At 38.8% G+C, this 22,283-nt stretch overlaps 1 protein-coding gene across 2 annotated transcripts in view; it reads left to right on the forward strand.

Moving 5' to 3' along the window:
- The window catches only part of LOC149248190 (GTPase ERA1, chloroplastic-like), a 218,037-nt gene that overhangs the window by 19,946 nt on the left and 175,808 nt on the right, over nucleotides 1–22,283 (forward strand). For both annotated transcript variants that reach the window (XR_016266655.1, XM_089458366.1), the window contains exons 3-5: nucleotides 16,409–16,549; nucleotides 16,632–16,745; nucleotides 16,938–17,063. Coding sequence is in view for 1 of the 2 variants with exons in the window: in XM_089458366.1 (XP_089314492.1) it covers nucleotides 16,409–16,549; nucleotides 16,632–16,745; nucleotides 16,938–17,063 (381 nt within the window). In the remaining variant the exon portion in view is untranslated. The remainder of the gene's footprint in view (nucleotides 1–16,408; nucleotides 16,550–16,631; nucleotides 16,746–16,937; nucleotides 17,064–22,283) is intronic.

A 22,283-nucleotide genomic window follows, 5' to 3' on the forward strand; every position in this document is an offset into this window, starting at 1 on the left:
GCAACTGTAGAAGTGGTACCACTAGCAGGCTGTGCAACAGATGCAAGCTAAGATAGAGAAGATATGCGGCTGTGCTTCTGTCGTCGCTGAGCAGAGGAAGCGCCTGCAACTGGAGTCCTTGCTGGTTGTGAGACTGAGGTTGGATCGGGATCTACATTCAACTGAAAATCATGTTCAACTGATGCCTCGACATCTAAATCTAAATCAAGATCCTCATCAGGATCAAACTCTGCTGGATGACTCTCCACTACCCAATCTGATGTTGGATCAATGTCTTCCAACACAATGGGATCTGAATCAGGTCTTTTGTTCAACAATTGGTTTCGTCTGAGCCGGAGGTTGTATTGGACATAGACTAGATCATTTAACTGTTTTTGATCCAAACGGTTTCTCTTCTTTGTGTGAATCCTCTCAAAGACAGACCAATTGCGCTCACACCCAGTAGCACTGCAAGTTTGACTCAAAATACGAATTGCAAACTTCTGCAATTCAGGACAATGGCCACCAAAAGCCTCCCACCATTGTGCTGCAAAAAACATAGGAGTGTAATGAGTTAGCTCAACAAAATTACAAATTATATCCAACTTTCAAATTATAAATGATTTAACAAAATTTAAAAAAAAAGTAAAACTATTAAGAATTTGAAAATTGAAATTTTTGTTTACCTGGCTCATCTGCTTCTCTTGCAATCTTTGCTAGGTTCTTCCCAAAGGTACCCGAGGCATTGTTGAAGGTCGTGACCTGTCGGTGTATCTCCAGCTGATCAGACTCCAATGGGATCATGCGATCAATGCAGTCAATCAGTCCATCTCTGACCTCCCCCCTCAAAGCTCCTGACTCCTTAGCTTTATAATGATACCGTGGGTTCAAAAAATACCCAGTTGCATGTATAGGGCGATGGAGTTGATTGTTCCATCTTTCATCAATGATTGCCCAAATGGGCCCATACTTAGCCACTTTATCCTTGTATGCCCTCTTTATTTGCTCCTTTGCTTGATCCATAGCCTCATAAATGAAGCCCATAGCCAACCTTTCCCCATCCACCAACCGCAACACCTTAACTAGTGGCTCAGCAAGCTTCACAATCTCTGCTGCCTTTCTCCAAAAAGTTTCTTCATTAACTTTCTTTTTCAATTCTTTGCCTTCCGGTTTGTTAGACCAATTGCTTTGATTCCATTCATCACTGGAAAACATCTTTTGCAAGTTTCTATTTTGGGAAAGCATAGATTGCAATGTCAAAAAATGAGTAGCAAATCTAGTGATGGCAGGCCTAATAATATCCCTGCCCCCAGTGTGTTTCCTCATGAGGCTCAAAATCAATGAATGATTGTAGATAAATTTTGTTATGCTTTTGGCATGATCTACAATGTTTTTGACCCAATCTATTTTTCCAATATCCTCAAGCATGAGGTCTATGCAATGTGCAGCGCATGGGGTCCAAAAGATGGTCTTGTGTTTTTCCTTTAACAGTTTACCAGCAAGAACATAGTTAGAGGCATTATCTGTGATGACTTGAACAACATTAGCCACCCCCACCTCCTCAACAACTTGATCCAATAGCTGAAACAACAATTGCCCATCTTTTACCTTATCAGATGCATCAACTGATTTTAAAAACATGGTTCCCCGTGGGCAAAAGACAAGAAAGTTTATGATGGTACGGTTTCTTTGATCAGTCCATCGATCTGACATGATGGTACATCCTGTTCTTGCCCATGAGTCCTTGAAATCTTTCAAATACTCATTAATGGAGTTAATTTCTTTCTGCAAACGATACCCCTTAGTTCATGCATAGTAGGGCCTTTGAAGCCTTTTCCAACAGCATGTATGGCATCAAACATAGGCTCATAATATGGTGAACGGGAAGCATTGAAGGGGATATCAGCATCATACCACCATCTAGCTATGTACTCACAAGCAGTCTCCCTCAATTCTTTCTTCCAATGGTCATCTAAAGTGGGCTGCATTTGACTTTTACTAGCTTGAGGACCATGTGCATCTGATGGAGAGGAGGGAGTGAAATAACTTTTGATAGTCATATCACCCTTTTTCATTCTACCCTTTCCCTTATCTTCAACAGAACCAAAAGAGGGAGGAACATATCTGAAAGGGTTGGATGCATTAGTATGAGGGATAGAGGAAGAACCCTCAAAATTATAATGGGGGTTGGTAGCCATCATTTTTTGTATCTCCCTCTTCCTCCCAATTTCAGCCTCTAACTCTCTTTGCCTAGTCTTATCTTCTTTAAACTTCTCAAAGCTGGCTAACAATTGCTTCCTAATCTCCCCAATTTCTGGTGAGGTACATGCAGTAATTTGGCCTCTAATCCCCGCCAAGTGTTGTTTCAGCCTATTAATGACCCCAGGACCTTCCTTAATTTTCCTTTGGCAAAATTTGCAATGCATTTCAATATAAACCATTTCAACATATGCCCAAGAAGGATCTCTCCCTCTAGGTGCCATTTTTTGACTAGGAAATGAAAGCAAACAATCTGAAAAGGAAAAAAAAAAAAAAAAACATTGATTCAATGTTCATTTCTTACACAAAAAACACTCTTTAGGCTTTCTAGTATGCACCTAAAATTTAATAAGCAAAAACAGATTTGTAGAAGTGAAAAAAAATACCTCAGGCACAAACTGCCTCCTCAAGCTTGCTCCAAGAATCAACTCCTCAATGCTGCTCCAAATGGCTGCCCAAGAAGCTCCTCACGCCAACTACAATGCTTGCCCAAGACTCTTCACTGCTGCTCCAAAAACAAACTCAAGAACTGCTCACTAACTCTCACTGAAGTTCTCACTCAAATGCATGAGATGGTTGTGAGAGAATGAGAGCATTTGAGTGGGTTAAATAGGGTTTGGGAGAGGGGAATGGACCCCAAATAGCATTTAACTAATTTATAAAACACCTTGGAGTCCCCAACACTCGGCTAACAGTTAAAAATTAAAAAAAATAAAATGAAAAATCGCATTTTTTTGGGGTTACAGGCCGCATTCATGACTCGGCCAAGTTATTGCGGAACTGGCTGAGTTGACCAAGTCATGACTGACTCAACCGAGTCATGCAGTAACTCAGCCGAGTCAGTCATGACTCGGCCTCCCGAACCGGTTTTTCTGCCGGGTCACAAAAATCTTCAACGACTCGGATCAACTCGGCCGAATTTTAAAATAGTGATTGTAGGCCAAGTGCCAGAATTTCTGCTTTGGCTCCAACATTAAGACTGAAGATCCCATTCTAGGCGGAAATCTGAATTGCTAGATCTGATTTGAAAATTTTGATTCCCCCAAATGAAGAGGCAGAGGATTGCCAATAAATATAGCTCTATATCACTGTTTCAACAAAAAGGAGACGCTAGTCAAAGATATGGTTCTCCATATTTTACAACCTGCTTGCCTAATCATACTATGTCTTAGGTTGTGTAGAAAATCCTTGGCTAGTTGACTTGCGCCAAATGTGCTTATCTTTGAATTTTTGATAACATGACTGGGTCCCTTAATCTAGGGGAATAGTGGCACTCACTGTTGTCTATTCTTGTGGTTCGAGGACTCTCCCTTTGACCTTGACCTCTATGGTTTATCCGATTGATTTCTGGTAGCATCGGATGTGTTCTAAGCCTCAAAGTTTGCAGGGAGGCTAGGACACATGTATTCCAGAATACCCATAAATCGTTTTGGGAAATTCCACCTGGATATAGTTTTATTAAAATAATTAATTATTTTTAATGGATCCCTAAGTCTAAACTTAGGAAATTAAAATAATTAAAGGGTATTATTTAAATTAGGGGTGAAACTTCTAGAAGAAGACGAGGATCAAGCCAAAATGATCTGAGCCATTGATTAGAATCTAATATGGGCCATTGATTGATCAACGAGAGGATTATAAGAAGAGGCTTGATGGGCATTTGGAACACACATCGATTAAGAGATCAAGAGATCGATTTCTGAAGAGAGTAGCGCAACAGTTGCCGTAGAAGTGATCGAAGTGATTTCTTGCAGTGGGTGGGCAGAGATAGTTTCCTATTGGAGAGTTTCTTGATCCAAGGATACATCGCAGAGAAGGCAGAGAGACATCTAGAAGAGACAGTGCAGAGCCATGCTGGGCAGCGTAGGGCCATGCAGAGGCAGCGTAGAGCCTGAGAGGAGATCCAAAATTTGTTGGAGAATCGAGTTCCAAAGCCAGAAGCCGGGGTGTGAGAACGGGAGGGCAGAAAGTCGAAGTACCAGAGGCAAATCAATTAGCTAAAGGAGTGATGTAGTCCCCAGAAGCTGTGACACAGAGCAGCGTAGTGATTGCGCAGAAACTGCATAGAGGCAGCTAGGGGCTAGCCATTCAGTGGCTGGATCAGTGCTAGATCACCAGTGATAGTGTGAATCATTCATCTCTCTGCCAGTCAGATTCTTTGTATTGGATAGCCAGCAAGGTATCCAAAGATTGTATTAAAAAAATACTGCTTAATAATACAAACCCTCAACTGTTGCATTAGTTTTCTCACATCGAGTTTTCCCGGGGACATTGGTCCGAAAATAATGGTGTCACTTGTGTGTTATTTCTTTCTTGCTCATATTCTTGTTTCCGTATATTATTTAAATTATGAAGGCTGCAGTTGTATTTACTTTGATATTTATAGTAGAACACAGTAAATAACTTGCATGGATTAACAAGTAGGAGAAGTAATATCAGTGTGCTGCAGTAGTGATTCGGGGATTCTCAAATTTTCACAGATCCATGGGTAATCGGAAAAATTAATTACTTGTATTTTTCAGTGGACAGGTTTATGACTAATTGACCAATCGCAATTTGGCATTTGACAAAGAGTGGACTTGATCATCATTGTTCTTTCCACTAGATTTAGATACTTGAAGGCCAAGTCCCTGAAGCTCTCATAAATTTCTACATGACTTGTGAGATTGATATAAGTTTACATTAGTAATGTAATATCACATATTACATTGAAAGATAACACCAAATTACAAAATATTTAATGCTTAATTTGAAGTAACTAGATTGTTAATTTTTGCCTGTTATTCTCTGTAGCAGAGTGTGAATATGATGCAACTAGAAATTTTAAGTTGGTAGCTGCTGAAGGTGAGTTTTGAATGCATCCAATGACTTCATATTTAACTACTCTATTTGACATTGTATTCATGATCTCATCATCCTACTCTGGAACTACAGTATAAAAACCTCCAGTGCATGGATGAGATGGTGAAACATATTTCAGCTTACAAGGATGCACATGCCCAAAAAAGGGCTATCATGATAATGTCTAGGTGTGCTGAATTTCAGGAGTGTATGAAGTAATATTTTATATCGCACAGGACTAAAGATTGTTGAAATTTCTAAGTCTGACATGTTAGAAATCCCTACTGCATTATTTGGTTTGTTTTCTCCTACTTGTTTCTTTTATTAACAAATTATTTATAAATATAAATATTGAAAATAAGCACAAATGCAGCCTTAACTCATATACAAATAAACAACTGAAATAACTGAGACAAACACACGAGGGACACCGTTATTTTTGGACAATCGTTCCCGGAAAAACCCAATGCGGGAAAACCAGTGCAACAAATATTAGGGTTTTATTATTATGCAGTTTCTGAATACAACTAAGGTGCCAAAAATGGCTCACCCAACAGAGAATGCCCTCGACAGTGGTACCTCTCCTCGGAGACAGATATTCCGGCTGATCAGTGACCGGATGAACGATCCCACAACAACAATTGCAGCTCCTTAGTTGGACAACGAAAGCTGCTCCAAGCTTCTCTGCTGCTCTGCGTCACTCTGCAGGGACTGCATCACCCTTCCCGGCTCACCAACCCCCAGTCTGCCCCATGAAAATCTTCCGGCGCTGCCTCTTGGCCCTGCGTCAGCTCTGCTAGCCTTTGTGCAGCTATTGAAGCCTTTGCGTCAGCCCGTTGGTTCTCTGCATCAGCTCTGAGACCCTCTGAGTTACCCACGCTGGCCTCTTCAGCCTCTGTGTAGCTCCCAACTGCCTCTGCATCAACCTCTCTAGGCTCTGTGCTGTCTGTCTGGCACTATATCTGCCTCTCTGTTATGTATTCTCGGCCTCGTGCCGAACTACCTCTCGCTGCAACATATCACTAGCTCGATTCTCTTAGCAAAAACCCGCTCAAGAAAATCGAACTGACTGATCAATTCTTGGTGTATCTCTAACTGACTCTCAAGCCTTCTCTTATACTTTTCCTGTTGAGTCTTCAACGGCTGAGATTAAGTCCCTAATCAACAACTAAGATTAGATTTGGCTTGATCCATGTCATTTAGAACATTCTCACCCAGTTTTATATTAATACCCATTAATATGTTAATTTTCCTAAGTTTAGACTTAGGGTCACATTAAAAATATTAATTATTTTAATATCTCTCCATCCGGGTGGAATTTCCCCAAACGATTTCTAGGTCTTGGAGATCTCATGTGCTTTAGCCTCTCCACCAATTTTTATGGTTAGAGCACATTCGATGCTACCAAAAATCAACAAAGACATGCCCAAATAAATTGCCAAGTCTTAAAGATATCTTCCACTTGAAGATTTACTGAACAAACTCATAAGATTTAAAGAATATTAGGAATTATTAAATGACTAAGCAAAATCAGGCCAATCTCTAATTTGTTACCGAATAGGGGTGACTCAAATTAGAAACGCTTTACATTTGCAAAAGAGTATAGAAATGTTAAGAAGGAAATCAAGACCTTATTTTTCTTCTACTTTTGCTAGGGTAGGATAAAATTATATACTTGATAATAAATGCACTTAACTGACACAGGAGACTTATTTTCTTTGTATAAAATAATGAACGTAATTTCAGTTATACCAAATGAATGAAATGTAATCTTCAGTTACTGTTTCCTGTATATGAATTACAATTTTTGCAAAATTACAGGATTCATTAACTTATTATTGAAGATTGCGACTTCTAGATTGTAATTGTATAGAAGCTACTTCTTGATGTTGTGTGCTGTTTTCTTATCTGAATATAAACAGACTGAAAATACCTTCTAAAATAACACACATCATTTTTTTGCCATTATAATACCTTCTGGATAGTAGTAAGTCCTTAGAAGTGTTGGAAGATGATATAAGTTATTAAAAGTACTAGTTGACTATAATGTCCCCGAATTTGGATTACTAGACGAGGTGGTTAGGAGGGTTTTCCAGAGCTTGTGTCAGCCTGGTCATAGGAGTAGGATTACTCCATTGGTGGGCCCAGAGGGTTTTAGAGGAGTTTTATGGGTTCGAATGGCATTAATTTCCATATTTCATCATCGAGATCAATTCCGCACAGTGTGCTCTTGGTTCTGTTGCATTTCGACGATTTTCTTAAAATGGCGTTAATAATAGACATATTTTAATTATTTATGTTTAAGGTGTTGTGTCAGGCTAATTACTTGGAGAAACACTTTAGGGTAATAGCTCATTGGAATCAGGATGAAGAGATCTACATTGCAGAATGATAAAAAGGGGCTTTGCGTTGCCAGTGTGACCATAGAGACAAATTAAGCATTTTCCAACATTAAAAGTAACTTTAATTAGTTTATAAAAGTCACTTTATTAAATAAAGAAAGGAAAAGTGTTTTTAATGTTGAAATTTGATGACTAAAAAGTTTCCTGCAATCCCAACCTGGTTTTAATTTCACCTTATCACTCCCATTTAGTTAAATGCCCTTTCCCATAAACATACATTCAGCATATAGAATTGTGTAAATGAAATTTTCAGATTAAAAAACATGGGACTGTCAACACATGCTGAAAATAAATATGGACATAAACAGACCAACAACACACATAAAAATACACAGATTTTTGGTCAACTTAGACCCAGGCAAAACCCTTTCAATCTTTTCCGGGGAAAACCTGTTAGAGAGCTCTTCAAATTTATTTATCTTTCAAGTTTAAGAAAAATACACAAAACAACAAAATACAACTTATCTCTTCAGCCCAAAATTCCTTGAAAACCGTGCCCACTATGCCTCGATTTCCATGCCCACTTGAAGCTGAAAATATGTACTGTACAGACTGTATTGTATGGATTCCGTACCACTGTACAGACTGTACGGATTTTTCAAAAACTTCTCTCGAATGGCGTGCAACTCAACATTAAATGTTGTTCGTATTGTACCTTCTGCTGTCTTCTATGCCTTGATTTCCATGCCCAGCTTTGCTCAGAAATCACTCCTTCAGCGTGCTGCAACAAATTTATCTTTCATAACTTTTCTCCAGTGCTCAACCTCCTTTCTCCAATCTGCTCATGAAGAATGAATGCAATCTCTCTTTTCTTTTCCCCCTTTTGTTTCCCTAAATGACTTTTGGGCAACCCTAAGATCTAATGGCTCAAATTCATTTAGATCAAGGGATGAGAATAAATGTGCATTTAATTCTCACTTTTTATTTTTTAACTCACCCATTAAATAAAGTACCCACATTGTACTTTATGTCTAAAGTCGCTTTTCACTTTATAGTTTAACATTGACTTTACCACTTATAAAGTCACTTTCACTTTATAAAGTCACACTTAGCAAAATAATTATTTTGGACACTTTTCCCTAGGTAGAGACTAACCCATGAGAAACCACTTGTCCAAGGTACATTAAAAATCAACATTTAAATATTTAATTGGACAGAAAAGGTAAGTGAGTTATAAAAAGACAAAAAGAAAAGAAAAAAAGAGGAAGGTGAAGGTTAAAAGACAACTCTAAACTCATTGAATAAGGAAAATGAGGAGACTGTCCTCATTCGTGCATTGTGTGTGAGTTTGGAGAAAGAACTCTTGGAGAGAGTTTGAAGGAGAAGCTAAGGGTTTGGAACCCTAACTGCCATAGTAGACTTCGGTGTTGCAACAAGACACCTTAGTTTGGGATTTATGAGTGAAATCACTCAGATTTTAACACTGCGTTTCAGTGGAGACCAAGATTTGCAATAAATATTGAAGTATCCAAGTTTTATCAATTGATTTTAGGAGCTTAGTTGGTATTTCTATATCGTTTTGGCAGGTAGAAGAACTTCATGAAAGTCTGAACACGCAAGTTCAAATCTGAGCCTTGGAAATTGAGTCCCTTAGCCAAGCAGAGGTCAAGTTTGTTTTTTTTAAGGTGCTGCTCACAGCATGAAGGATATTTTAAGGTGTTGGTGGTTCGATTCATTCTAATTTACAGTCATGGCTGAGAGCACACTTCACTGCTGTGTATCACTCAATGGCTGTAGTGTATGGTTTGCAAGGGTGAAGTACTGTCTCAGGCAGGTCGTATTTCATATTTGGGCACAAACTAATCCCCAAAGAGGCTGCATTCTATTGCTGTGTGGGCCCACGAGTTTTGAAAATATATTGAGGAGTTCGAAAGCCATTTCCTCACCATTATTTGCTTCTGTAGCTTTAGTGGAGGGTATGTGTATTACCTCAGTGACATATTTGAATGGCTTGGTGCTGATACAAAGACCTGGGTACAGTGTGAACCTGTGTATCAATTTCTGGGCAACGTATATCCTATACAAGTGTTGGAGCATTATTCCAAAGGTCTGATGATTGTGTATGCATCCGTTCCTATTGACTGTTTCACTGCTAAGGAGCTGATATCCACACCAAGTGAACTATTGTTTCCAGATCTGCTGCCAGAGCACATTCCAGGTTCCAAACTTAAGTTCTATGCATTATATCAGTTATTTATATGCCTGTATATGAATGAGTTAATGGCTGTTGCACTTCTTCTCCTTGATGAAAGATGTTCAATTCCTCGTCACATGGTGTTTAATAGTAGTGTATTCCTTGTTGAATAATTGTGAATGGTATATATAACCAGTTGTGCTCAATTGTCTGGTTTTGTTATCATTTAACTGGAAATATAGTGGAACATTGTGCACCTACAGCCAACAGATAACAAACTAATGTGCAAAAGGGATCACTGTAACCTTCACAGAGACTCAGAAATTTATTGGAAATTAAGAGAATATACAGTAGGGAATCCTACATCTTTTTACTGTGGTATTGTGATAATAATATGGCCAAAATTATGTATAACGGCTGTGATTAATTTTCTGAGTAATGAAGATATCATATTTGACTCTTTAGAGGCCTCATTTGGATGTTATTTGTCCATTATATATATTTTTTGAAGTGAAAATTAAAAAGATAACACCTACAGTAGTGTTACTGTTCACACAAATTGTTCGAAGAAAGGTCTCACAGAGAACTTATACAAACTCAGAATTTTTTAAAGAAAAATCAGAAGTTTGTCAAGGCATAATCTTACAGTGGTATTAGAGCATTGATCTTGGCTCAGCTGTGGGTTATCTTTGAAAAGTCAAGTTCGGGGACTTTATTTTGAAGGTGTCAAGATACAGTTGTTGGGTTCAAAGGGCAGCTTATAACAAGGGAACATTGCTTCTAAGTCAAGAAGAATTATTTGCCAAACAATTTAGAAATTATAACAAAACCTTTGCAAAGGTGATAGAGGACATGGAAGCATGGGTGTAATCAAATGCAGTAAATAGGAAAAGAAATAGCAAATCGAAAGATGAAAAGGTAGTTAAGTACCAGGAAACAAGGATTGAAGATGAAAACCATAAACAAACTTTCTAGGACGAATTGAGAAAAGTCACACCGGTTGAAAGTGAAGCTATTACAGGTTCGCCCCAATAGGGTGGAATGAGAGTTTGGGAAGAAAGGCAATAAAAAATTGCTACAGAATGCTTGTCATTACTTAGTGAGATTGTTGAGTTAGATGACGAGTACAAAGAAAATCATGAGGCCACAACAGTTGATGATTCCCAAAAGGTGTGCAAAGATGATAACAGGCAAGGGGTTGACGGTGCAAACTCAGTCCCATCAGTTGATGAGGTAAATGTTGCTCACAAGTCTACTTATGCCTATAACCTGGAAAGCCAATTAAAGATGGACACAAACAAGATTAGGGCAGCCACGAGGCAATACGATGATGCACTGGTATTGGTGATAGATTATTGTTGGAGAAGTGCAGTGGCACATGACAACTTAGGAGGAGAGCATTCACTTGCAGATTTTTAGACTCTCAGGAAGGCATTGGTAGAGATGATACCTCCTTTCAGATAGAGATCACCTACTCATGCTTACTGAGATATATCATGATGCACTAGTAGGGAAAGATGAGGAAGTCGACAGGCTTACTTATGAGCTTGAAATTTCCCAGGAGTCCTTGAAGAGCACTCAGATGGCCCTTCAAGCATTCAGAGTTGCAGGTTGACCAATTTTGTATGGAGTTGAATTGACGCAGGTTGACTGACACTTGCAAAGAGGCATGTTCCAGAGGTTTCTGATTATACACCCATGAGATGTAGATATAGATATATTTCAGATGAGGATACATCCATCTGGGATCTAGGTTCAGTTTACATGAGTGGAGTGGATACTGGAAACCCTAGTTGGCATTGGGATCCAGGTGGGGTTTTCAATCATTTACCAGGTATGAAGGATGACTATCATGTTGACAGGGTGATTGGCCCAATGATCAAGCATTCATGTTCCTTCACACTTCCATCAGAGTTATGGTCAACACTACCGGCGAGTTGGTTTGATGTAGGGGTGTGTATACTTCGGGAGATGCCTTGGCACATCGTTCATGCATGCGGTTGCAGGGTGGTCAACATGCCCCGACAGGAGTTATTCAGATGGAATGGCATTTGTATGCCACCAAATAGAGTGGTATATGGGAATGATGTTCTTCCAGTGATGTATTGGCCACATGAGCCACCGAGGATTTGCACAACATTGACATCCCCATTAACATGTGAGGAGTCATGCCACTCAAGTCTACCAGGACGGAGGAGATACGACTTACATCATGGTTGGTCCACTAGTAGGATGGCAGATACATTGGCGCATGCGAGACACTGAACGGTACAAGGTGCGTTAGTAGCGGGTGGGGATAGCTAGTGGGGTATAGGGATATGCCATAGTGTGCAGGGGTTTGTAGAGGAGTACGATGATGCATGGTTTAATGCAGTGGTGTATGGCGATGCACAACAAGATCTCAGAGCATTACTTCTGGGGAGACAGATTGATTAGGACATCAGGCATACCAATGGGCCTGGCTTAACTGGGATCAATGAGTGGATGGATGAGCATCAAGGATCATTTCATGCCTCGAAGTTTGATCTTCAATTGGAGCATCACCTGATTAGAGTCAGAGAGCAGGATACTCACAGGACTACCCATGGTTATCCATATGGGTTCTTGATCTCGCCTTTGGGATTGACCCATGTATCGGTCACTTTCCAGTCCAGCATACTATTGCAAACGCTTCTGTTGTTTCTCTTTGATACTCTCATCACATATAATAGGACACACGGGGGTCACCTGAGACAGTTGGGTGAGACACAATGCATCATGGACAGGATAATGACTTCCTAGTTGAGGCATATGGTAGGAGCGCGAGTTGATAGATACATGATTAGGGATGGTGTGACCCATTGCAGAGGCAACATATGTCCCGCCCCTTACTACACACTTAGGGAGATGATTAGGAGAGAGTTGCATGACACTCCTTCGGTAGGACATTTCGAGGCATTGTATGTGCATGGGGCACAGTGGATGGTAGGCCTCTTTTACAGGAAGGCATGTGGGCTCCAGGGAATAATTGAGTACATCATCAAGAGATAGGATAACATAGTCCGATGTGTGATTAGGCAGGAGTAGGGCAGTTTAGCGTGCACTAGATTGATTCTTGATACATGGTGTCCATCTATTGGTTGCATACAGGGATCAGTGATAGGGCACGGATGGGTGCCAACAACTAGCAGTGCTTTGCTGCAACAATTAGTTATGATTAGAGTGGCACGACGACAACATGGTAGTTTACTTTGGGATTAGCATGGGACCTTGGCATTACAATACTTGACAACTCAACAACCATTATGGGTGAGTTGGTCTTTACAAGGGAAGATCACTCGGAGCTTCCATTGGACTTCAATTTAGTAGAGGGCGTTTCACTTCAAAGTGACTCATTGGGGGTATCAGAGGTGGTAGTGGTTAGTCCCTGTGGGCGAGGATCCTTTTTAGTAGGTTTTGGAAGGTACTTTCACGAGTTCACTCGTGAGGTGAATGAGTTTGGTTTTTTGGTAGAGCAGCTGCTTAAGGAGTTGGTTGGACTTTCACATTATCAAGACGCTCTACTTATTGGCAGTATGCAGAGGGCCTCTAGTGTCTATTCCTTTTTGGTGAGTGAGTGGAGCAAGAGATGCTTCATAATGAGTAGGATGGTTTGGGACCTTGGTATTCATTTGGATCAACTTGTGGAGCGGCAACATGCGATGGCATTGCTTGAGGGTAAGCAATTTTGGGGAGGGGAGACTGTAATGTCCCCAAATTTTGGATTACTAGGTGAGGTGGTTAGGAGGGTTTTCCAGAGCTTGTGTCAGCCTGGTCATAGGAGCAGGATTACTCCATTGGTGGGCCCAGAGGGTTTTAGAGGAGTTTTATGACTCTGACTGGGATCGCTTTCCATATTTCAACATTGAGATCAATTCCGCATGGTTTGTTCTTGGTTCTGTTGCATTCCGACGATTTTCATAAAATGGCGTTAATAACAAGCATATTTTAATTATTTATGCTTAAGGTGTTGTTTCAGGCTGATTACTTGGAGAAACACCTTAGTGTAATAGCTCGTTGGAATTGGGGTGAAAATATCTACAGGGCAGAATGATAAAAAGGGGCTTTGGGTGGCCAATGTGACCATAGAGGCAAATTAAGCATTTTCCAGCATTAAAAGTGACTTTAATTAGTTTATAAAAGTCACTTTATTAAATAAAGAAAGGAAAAGTGCTTTTAAATATTTAATTGGAGGGAAAAGGTAAGTGAGTTATAAAAAAACAAAAAAAAAAGAAAAAAGGGGAAGGTGAAGGTGAAAAGACAACCCTAAACTCATTAAATAAGGAAAATGAGGAGACTCTCCTCATTCATGCATTATGTGTGAGTTTGGAGAAAGAGCTCTTGGAGAGAGTTTGAAGGAGAAGCTGAGGGTTTGGAACCCTATCTGCCATAGCAGACTTCGGTGTTGCAATGAGACACCCTAGTTTGGGATTTGTGAGTGAAATCACTCAGATTTCACCACTGCGCTTCAGTGGAGAACAAGATTTGCAAGAAATATTGAGGTACCCAAGTTTTATCAGTTGATTTTAGGAGCTTAGTTGGTATTTCTATATCGTTTTGGCAGGTAGAAGAACTTCATGAAAGTCTGAGCACACAAGCTCAAATCTGAGCCTTGGAAATCGAGTCCCTTAGCCAAGCAGAGGTCGAGTTTGTTTTTTTAAGGTGCTGCTCACAGCGTGAAGGATATTTTAAGGTGCTGGTGGTTCGATTCACCTTTTGGGAGGAACAGTTCTAATTTACAGTCACGGCTGAGAGCACACTTCACCACTAACTGAGTCTCCCTTCTATCTGGGCTGCGTATCACTCAATGGCTGTAGTGTATGGGTTGCAAGGGTGAAGTACTGTGTCAGGCAGGTCATATTTCATATCTGGGCACAAACTAATCCCTAAAGAGGCTGCATTCTATTGCTGTGTGGGCCCACGAGTTCTGAAAATCATATTGAGGAGTTCGAAAGCCATTTCCTCACCTTTATTTGCTGCTGTAGCTTTACTGGAGGGTATGCGTATTAACTCAGGGACATATTTGAATGGCTTGGTGCTGATTCAAAGACCTGGGTACAGTGTGAACCTGTGTATCAATTTCTGGGCAACGTATATCCTATACAAGTGTTGGAGCATTGTTCCAAAGGTTCAATAATTGTGTATGCATCCGTTCCTATTGACTGTTTCACTACCAAGGAGCTGATATCCATGCCAAGTGAACTATTGTTTGCAGATCTGTTGCCAGAACACATTCCGGGCTCCAAACTTAAGTTCTATGCATTATATCAGTTATTTATATGCCTGTATATGAATGAGTTAATGGCTGTCACAATTCTGGCTTATTCTTCTTGATGAAAGATGTTCAATTCCTCATCACCTGGTGTTTAATAGTAGTGTATTCCTTGTTGAATAATTGTGAATGGTATATATAACCAGTTGAGCTCAATTGTCTGGTTTTGTTATCATTTAACTGGAAATATAGTGGAACATTGTGCACCTACAGCCAACAGATATCAAACTGATTTGCAAAAGGGATCACTGTAACCTTCACACAGACTCAGAAATTTATTGGAAATTAAGAGAATATACAGGAGGGAATCCTACATCTTTTTACTGTGGTATTGTGATAATAATATGGCCAAAATTATGTATAACGACTGTGAGTAATTTTCTGAGTAATGAAGATATCATATTTGACTCTTTAGAGGCCTCATTTGGATGTTATTTGTCCACTATATATATTTTCTGAAGTCAAAATTATTAAGAAAACACCTACAGCAGTTTTCACACAAACTGTTCAAAGAAAGGTCTCACAGAAGAACTTATACAAACTCAGAATTTTTTAAAGAAAAATCAGAAGTTTGTCAAGGTGGAATCTTACATTGACATTATTGTTGTGATTTCTGAAAGATCCTTTTAAGAGGCTTACACACATATAAATTTTGCTTATTATTAAACTAGAGGTTTCTGATGATTGTGATGATCTAGTTTTTTTTCATTCTTCAGACTCCTATTTCACCGTTCAAAACTTGTTTCTTAATAATTAGAAGTGATTTTTTTAATTGCTTTCCTCTCATACAATGCAACTACCAGATAAAATTAGAAATATTTGGTATCTTCCTTAATCATAATGATAGAGTTTAATAAGTAGACACCTCTATGTTGTTAAGCTAGTTATTGGTTGGCTAATAATAGCAAGACCGTTTAATTTTCAATTGGTTAAACCTTGGTTGATTGGAGTTCTGATTAAAGTTAAAAAATGCCTTTCGAAAATTTAGTATTTCAAATTTTCAATTAAAAATTCTATGCATCAATGATATCAAACCTTGGTAAAATCCAAATCTGTGGTATATTATAAATATTAAAAAGTACCCTGTATGGTACAGTAACCTTTTTTAGTCTCGGTCATTTCTTAGCTTACAAATTTTGTTTAGCTTGTCAAATGTTGAGGGAATTTGGTGTTTGAAAGAAATCTAGTGGTAAATATGGTCATTGCATTATTTATTTCATTGGATTTGAAACTTATTTTCAGAAACTATTGGAAACACTCGTGAGTCTTACAAATTTCTCAGGAGTGAAAAAAGGCCAGGGCCAAATTTAGTCATTGCATTAACTTTTATTTTTGTAAAGACTCACAAATTTGTAAACTTTTAATGAGCTCAGATATATGATTTAAACGACATCGCGAGTATCCTCAAATTTATGTTTATGTTCCAAGTATAAATATGCAAATTTGAGTCAGGTGGGGAATATAATTTGTTGGACTGATTTTTGTCGGTTTGCAAATTTGCAGATGGTTCTATATGACACACCTGGTGTGATTAAAAAAGAAATGCACAAATTAGATGCCATGATGATGAAGAATGTGCATTCTGCAACTGGCAATGCAGATTGTGTTTTGATAGTAGTTGATGTTTGCAAGATGCCAGAAAAGGTACGCTTTGACTATATTCATTAGAAAATTGAAAAGAAACTGTATATCTATTTTTTCGTTGATTCTAGTGTTTGAAATTCAGGTAAATGACCTGTTTGAAGAAGATGGAGAAGATCTCAAGGAGAAACCACCGACGTTGCTGATATTAAACAAAAAGGACCTTATCAAGCCTGGTGAAATCGCAAAGAGAATGGAGGTAAACATTGATGGTGGCATAGATATCATGATTTATTTCACATAATGAGTAATTTTGTAGGCTTATATCTGAAAATGGGAACATTTTAAGTCTTAAGGTGGCAGATGCAATCTGTGTTTATACATAGACTCTTCTCATTTTGGATTCCAGAAACACAGTTATTGCTACATTACACTTATACTGTGTTTGTAGTGGTATGAAAAATTTGGTGGAGCAGGTCATATTCTACCCATAAGTGCCAAGTATGGACATGGAGTAGAGGATGTAAAGAATTGGATTGTTTCCAAGCTACCATCTGGGCCTGCATATTATCCTAAGGTAAGCTAATCTTTTTGAAGTGATACTTCTGGTTGCTGTACCTTTGAATTAGATTCAAAAGTTGTTAGTTTCTTTGAATTGTTGAACTGTTATATTGTATGTGAATCGAGAACACAGGAAAACTGGATCTCGCACAAACCTCATTTGATGCGTGAAATATTATTAGCTTTTGTAATGTGGCCGTTTCCATCTAAGGAACTTGACATTGTGATTGCAGATATATTTTTCATCATTCTTTGTTAAGCTTCCAAACTGAGGGTAGCTTTTCTTCCTCTGTGTCAATTTTGACGTAAATATTTCTATTTTCAATTTATTGCAAGTGTTTTTCATATCTATAAGTGACCGTGAATAGTTAGCAAAACAGTTACAGTGAGCAGAAGATGATTTAACTTATAAATTTTGTGGTATCCAGTGGCCTTTGTGCTAAAAGTGTTTCTCCGCCATATGAAGGTCCCTTGGCCAAGCAAATCCAAATCAAGTGTTCTATAATGGAATACTTAATTTACTTTTGTTATTTAATGACATGACCCTGGGGAAAAAAAAATCTGCATGACCATATCTTGTTGGACACTCAGCAGCTTTGTTACTACACGCTTGTGGCATTGGACAGATTTAGCTATAGAGCAATTATTTTCCTTACAAAAGGTACCCAGAGATCTTTAAATAACTACAATTCCTTTTCTGGCATTTGTGGATGCTTTGTGGGTTTCCGTGATCCATACTTGCATACTAAGTCACCTGGTTCATGTTCAAGGTTGAATTTGGCAACAATGAAATGCAGAAATATTCACTACTGGAAAAAATGTGATAAGAGACGCCATTAGGTTCAACAAAGTATATGTTTTCAAAGGCTGAACAATGGAGCAAGAGAAGGGGATTCATGGCAATTCAGGGTTTTGGATAGCATAATGCTGTAAGTGGATGGGGTAGACTCTTTGTTAGATCCAAGCAAAAGCTTACAAATATTCTCTAATGGAGGTAAACCTGATGATTCACAAAGTCTAAGTACTAAAGCAAGTGGCATAGGGATGAACCACCACAGAAAGACTTTGGCAAACGAAGGTCTGGGGGATTTTTCAAGGAGCAATGGTGGCATTGAGAGAGGGATAGTCGAGGAATCAAAAGTGACTTCAATAAAGGAATTTGATATGACATGTTACCCTCCCAAGGATTCTAGGGTTTGAAAATAAATGGTATTGCAGAAAATGGAGGGGCAGAGTTATCTGAGTTTTTAACTGTGACAGAGGAGATGGTTTATGGTGATAAAAGCCAACAAGTGAGAGGGGGCATAGTGGCACTGACATCTGACTCGAAAGATTCATTGAATCAGGAGTTTTGAAGAAATGTATACCATAGAGGGAAGTGGCATTAGAGGCAGATGATAAGGTTCTGAAAGGAGACATAAATACTGGTAATAGGCTGGTGGTGACTGCAAGGAAAAAAGTAAGGAAGCGTATAAAACTGGTGAAGTCAAAACCTAAGCTAGTTTTGGGTGAATATGTAACTATGAGTCAGGTGTTGGAAATGTTATGTAAATCTCTAATAGGGAAGTTTTATGCTAGTTTCATATTTTAGAAGTCACTATCAACATGGATTGAGCAAAGGTGGTTAGCTGTCCTGTGGTATATGCTGTGGCACTGTTACCCCTCATTTCAACAGGGGTACATAGGGTCTTTTTTTCTCATTTTGATAACGCGATTGTAAATCCAAATGATGATAGCGTTGTATGCCATGTGAGGTTATGTATTAGGATATCCTAGGCCTATTATCCTATCTCCTTTTGTCTTGGATAGGGTAGGAGGATTTAAGAGTTGATATCGCTGGGACTCATGGTTTGAGGGAGCCTTTGATTCTGTAGGGGTGATCATAGTTGTAGGGCTAGCCATCCCATACCTTGTGCACCTATGTCTTGTCACATGTTCATGTGTCATAGAGTTTGTATGCATCCTTGGCTTTGGAGTGGTATTCATCATATAGTTTTCAACATGGCAGTCTCATAGTTCCTAGCATTTCATGTTTCCCATGGCAGTGCACATTTCCCAATGTATGGGGTCCTGAGGTCAAAAAGTCAACAAGGTGTCAAATTGCTCAGAATAATGTATAGATGACATATCTTGTAAAATTTTTGGCAAAATATGAAGCCATTATTCAGAAATAGCAGTCAAAAGGTGGCAAAACAACCTGAAAAACTTGGCATGCAGAGGCAAACTTTACTTCAAAAGTTATTTTAGAATTCAGTTGGATAAAACCCATGTGTTAGATTCCTCAAATTCCCAAGGTGTTGGAGATCCAAAAGATGAGCCATCCATGCAAAGGTGATGTCCTACCTTAGTGATGTTGGAAGAAGTTGTCATTGATGTCAAAGGGTGAATGGTCCATTGACAAAGATGAAGAAACCCTAAGATGCTCTTGCACTTGTTTGATGAGATGTGTGCAAAGGACAATGAATTTGGATACAAGACCACTCTAGTTATGTTGCCCTCGTCATGCCATTTCGTTTGATAGGTGGCACGCATGTGGATCTTCATGATTGCAAAGATATCTTGATTTGAAGTTTGTGCCCCAATGCATGAAATGGTGCCCCATGTGAATGGGTATGTCCCTAGGTCAAATTTCAATCCTGTTGATTTAAGAACCAAGGCAATATTGGTTCGATAAGTTTGGCTTTCTTTCAAGAAAATTATGGTCCACCAAGTTCAATGTGGCTTTCTCAGGAAGGTTTATTCTTTGGATAAAAGTCCGCTTCACTAAGATCATGACTGTGCCATTTCAAATTAAAAATAATAATATCAATAGTGAAAAAACTTGTCGGCTCTAGCAAATGAAATATTTTTTGAAGACAAAAAGATTAATTTTTTGAAAGGCAAAAAGTCTCCCCTCAGAGGTTGGCCTAATAGAAAATCCTTTATGTCAACTCATGCAAAAGACGTGCCTTTTCAAAAGGGAAAATCTTACAATTTGTTAAGGTTGGCTCCAATATAGGCCCCCCTCCCAACCACTATATATTACACTTAGTTGTGAGCGTGGTAAGAAGATTCAGTGGATCTGAGGTAAAATCAATTAGGAGCAGTATGAGGCTGAGGTACATTAAAGATTTGGAGAAGGTCGAGTTTCAAGAAGGATATTTGACTTTATTTCTATATTTTATGTGGCGATTATTTGCTGACCAAAGACCTTTTGTTTGAGCACATTTTGCACTAGTGTTTGAGGCTCTTATGTCACTGAGGGAAATTTTCGGGGCTCTAAGGCAGTCACTTCTGAGATTTGTTTCTCGGCCTTCCTGAGGCCTAGTTTGAGAATTTTCAGCATCCCTTTGAGGCTCTGTTTCGACCTTCCTAAGGCCCATCCGAGGTCTTTTGTAGAGCGAAATTTGGACCCGAACCTTGCATTGTTCTTAGTCTCGATCTTTGTCATAGGATATTTCAGCGGTCTTAATGCAACAAAGCCGAGTTATTTTGAGGATTGTTTCTGAGCCCAAGTTAGGGCTATTTTGATCTCCGATAAGGGTTTGTAATAGGACCATAAAAGCTGCAGGCTTGAGGTTGAAAAATGCCGAGGTTACACAAAGAAGAGAAACAAGTCTAGCTACAAGAGAAGGGAGTATCTTAAGTTGAGTTTAAGCCTTTAACAAGCATTCATTTGACCCTGTGGCAACAACTTTTGAAGTAGGCTTTGAAGTCAGACTTGTAGAAGTTTGAAGTAGACCTTGGTGCTTTTATATCTGTCTTGTAGCAGTCTTGAAGCAACCTATGATGAAGTTTTCAAGCAACTCTAGATGAAGTAATGAAGTAGCAAATCTTGGAGAAGTTGTGAAGCAAAAGTCAAGGCAGACTAAGGAAAATTGATGACAAGCTAGATCACTTCCATGCTGATACGATGTTCAGAGATATGAGCCTTTTATTTAGAAGTTTTGGTTCTGTACGTAGGTGAATGTTTATCAAGTTCCAGTACAAAAGGAAAGTGGCAGTTAATGTAAAAGGAAAGGATGAGTGTATTTCTAGTTCGAGTCTAAGATAGTTAGAAGTTCGTTAAAGGGTGGACCAAAGGCACACTGAGTTGTGCTTGAGAAAGGAACCTGAGGACGTGAATTTGCATGATGGTGATACAGTGAAACAAGAGTTGATGAGTGTTGAATGGTGTTGTCATTGATGTCAATGTTAGTTAATGAACACTCTTATATTTGTCTAGATTACATCAAGTTGGAAGCTCCATTGAAGGATGGCTGGAAACCCTAACCCTATCTCTAGGGTTTGGCTGGACAATGATCATACCTCGAACTTGTTAGAGGTTTTTGAAGAAGCAAATCACTGAAATTGCCTTGGAAATCCTTGTCATTGATTCTCCTCGTCAATATGTTTCCGATGGTATGTGGCATGCCACATAGTTCCTCACAGTTTGAGAGATATTCGCTTTTGAAGTTGAAGACCCTAGTTCATGGGCTAAAATCCCATGCATGGTGACGTGGCAGATCCTCCAATGGTCAACATATTTTTTAATCATTGGTGTTGGGCTCTCATCAATTTTTCAAAGATATCGTAAGTCTTAAAAGCCTTCGAGATTATTTTTATATACATCCATAAGGGGTCTTGTGTTAAAAAATTATATACTTCAAGAAGAAGACTTGCGGCCTTATCTTTAGGAAGTCAACATTTCAAAGATGATTAAGCTCCTAAAGATCCTCCAACGGCTCATCCTCACAAGCTCCTCATTAGCCTATAAAAAGAAGGCTCATTCATCACCAAATATATAAAATAAAATGTAATACAATGAACATCTTGTGATCTTGCTTTGAAATGTAATTCGACTATGAGAAAATATTAGACAAATTAGATGAGGTTTTTTGGAATTCTTTGTATTTTGTTTTGGGTAAGGGATTCGTTTGGGCAAATCCTTCTTATAGGAGGAAGACCGAAGGTAGATCAAGACTTATGGATTATTAAGGGTTTGTTTAAAGGAGCATTTCTTGGCATGATTTTTAAGAGGAATACCTCACCTTTTCAACCCTCTCTCTTTGAGTAAGCTTCTTACACTTGTGGCTAGAAAGAACAGGGTTCATCTAAATTTTTGCCTCTCTTAAGAAGTGTGGACCTGTGACATCAAGCAAAATTTAAGGAATCCGTCATATCTATTCTGGGATTTTGGATTTGTCATGTTAATTGCAGGAAAAAAGTCTCTTAGGGCTTTGATTTTGAACATATGGAGTAAATCTTGCGGCTAGTA

This window comes from Pinus tabuliformis, chromosome 7 (assembly GCF_031772625.1).
Source record: "Pinus tabuliformis cultivar Carrire ecotype Pingquan chromosome 7, CPIR1, whole genome shotgun sequence".
NCBI lineage: Eukaryota > Viridiplantae > Streptophyta > Pinopsida > Pinales > Pinaceae > Pinus > Pinus tabuliformis.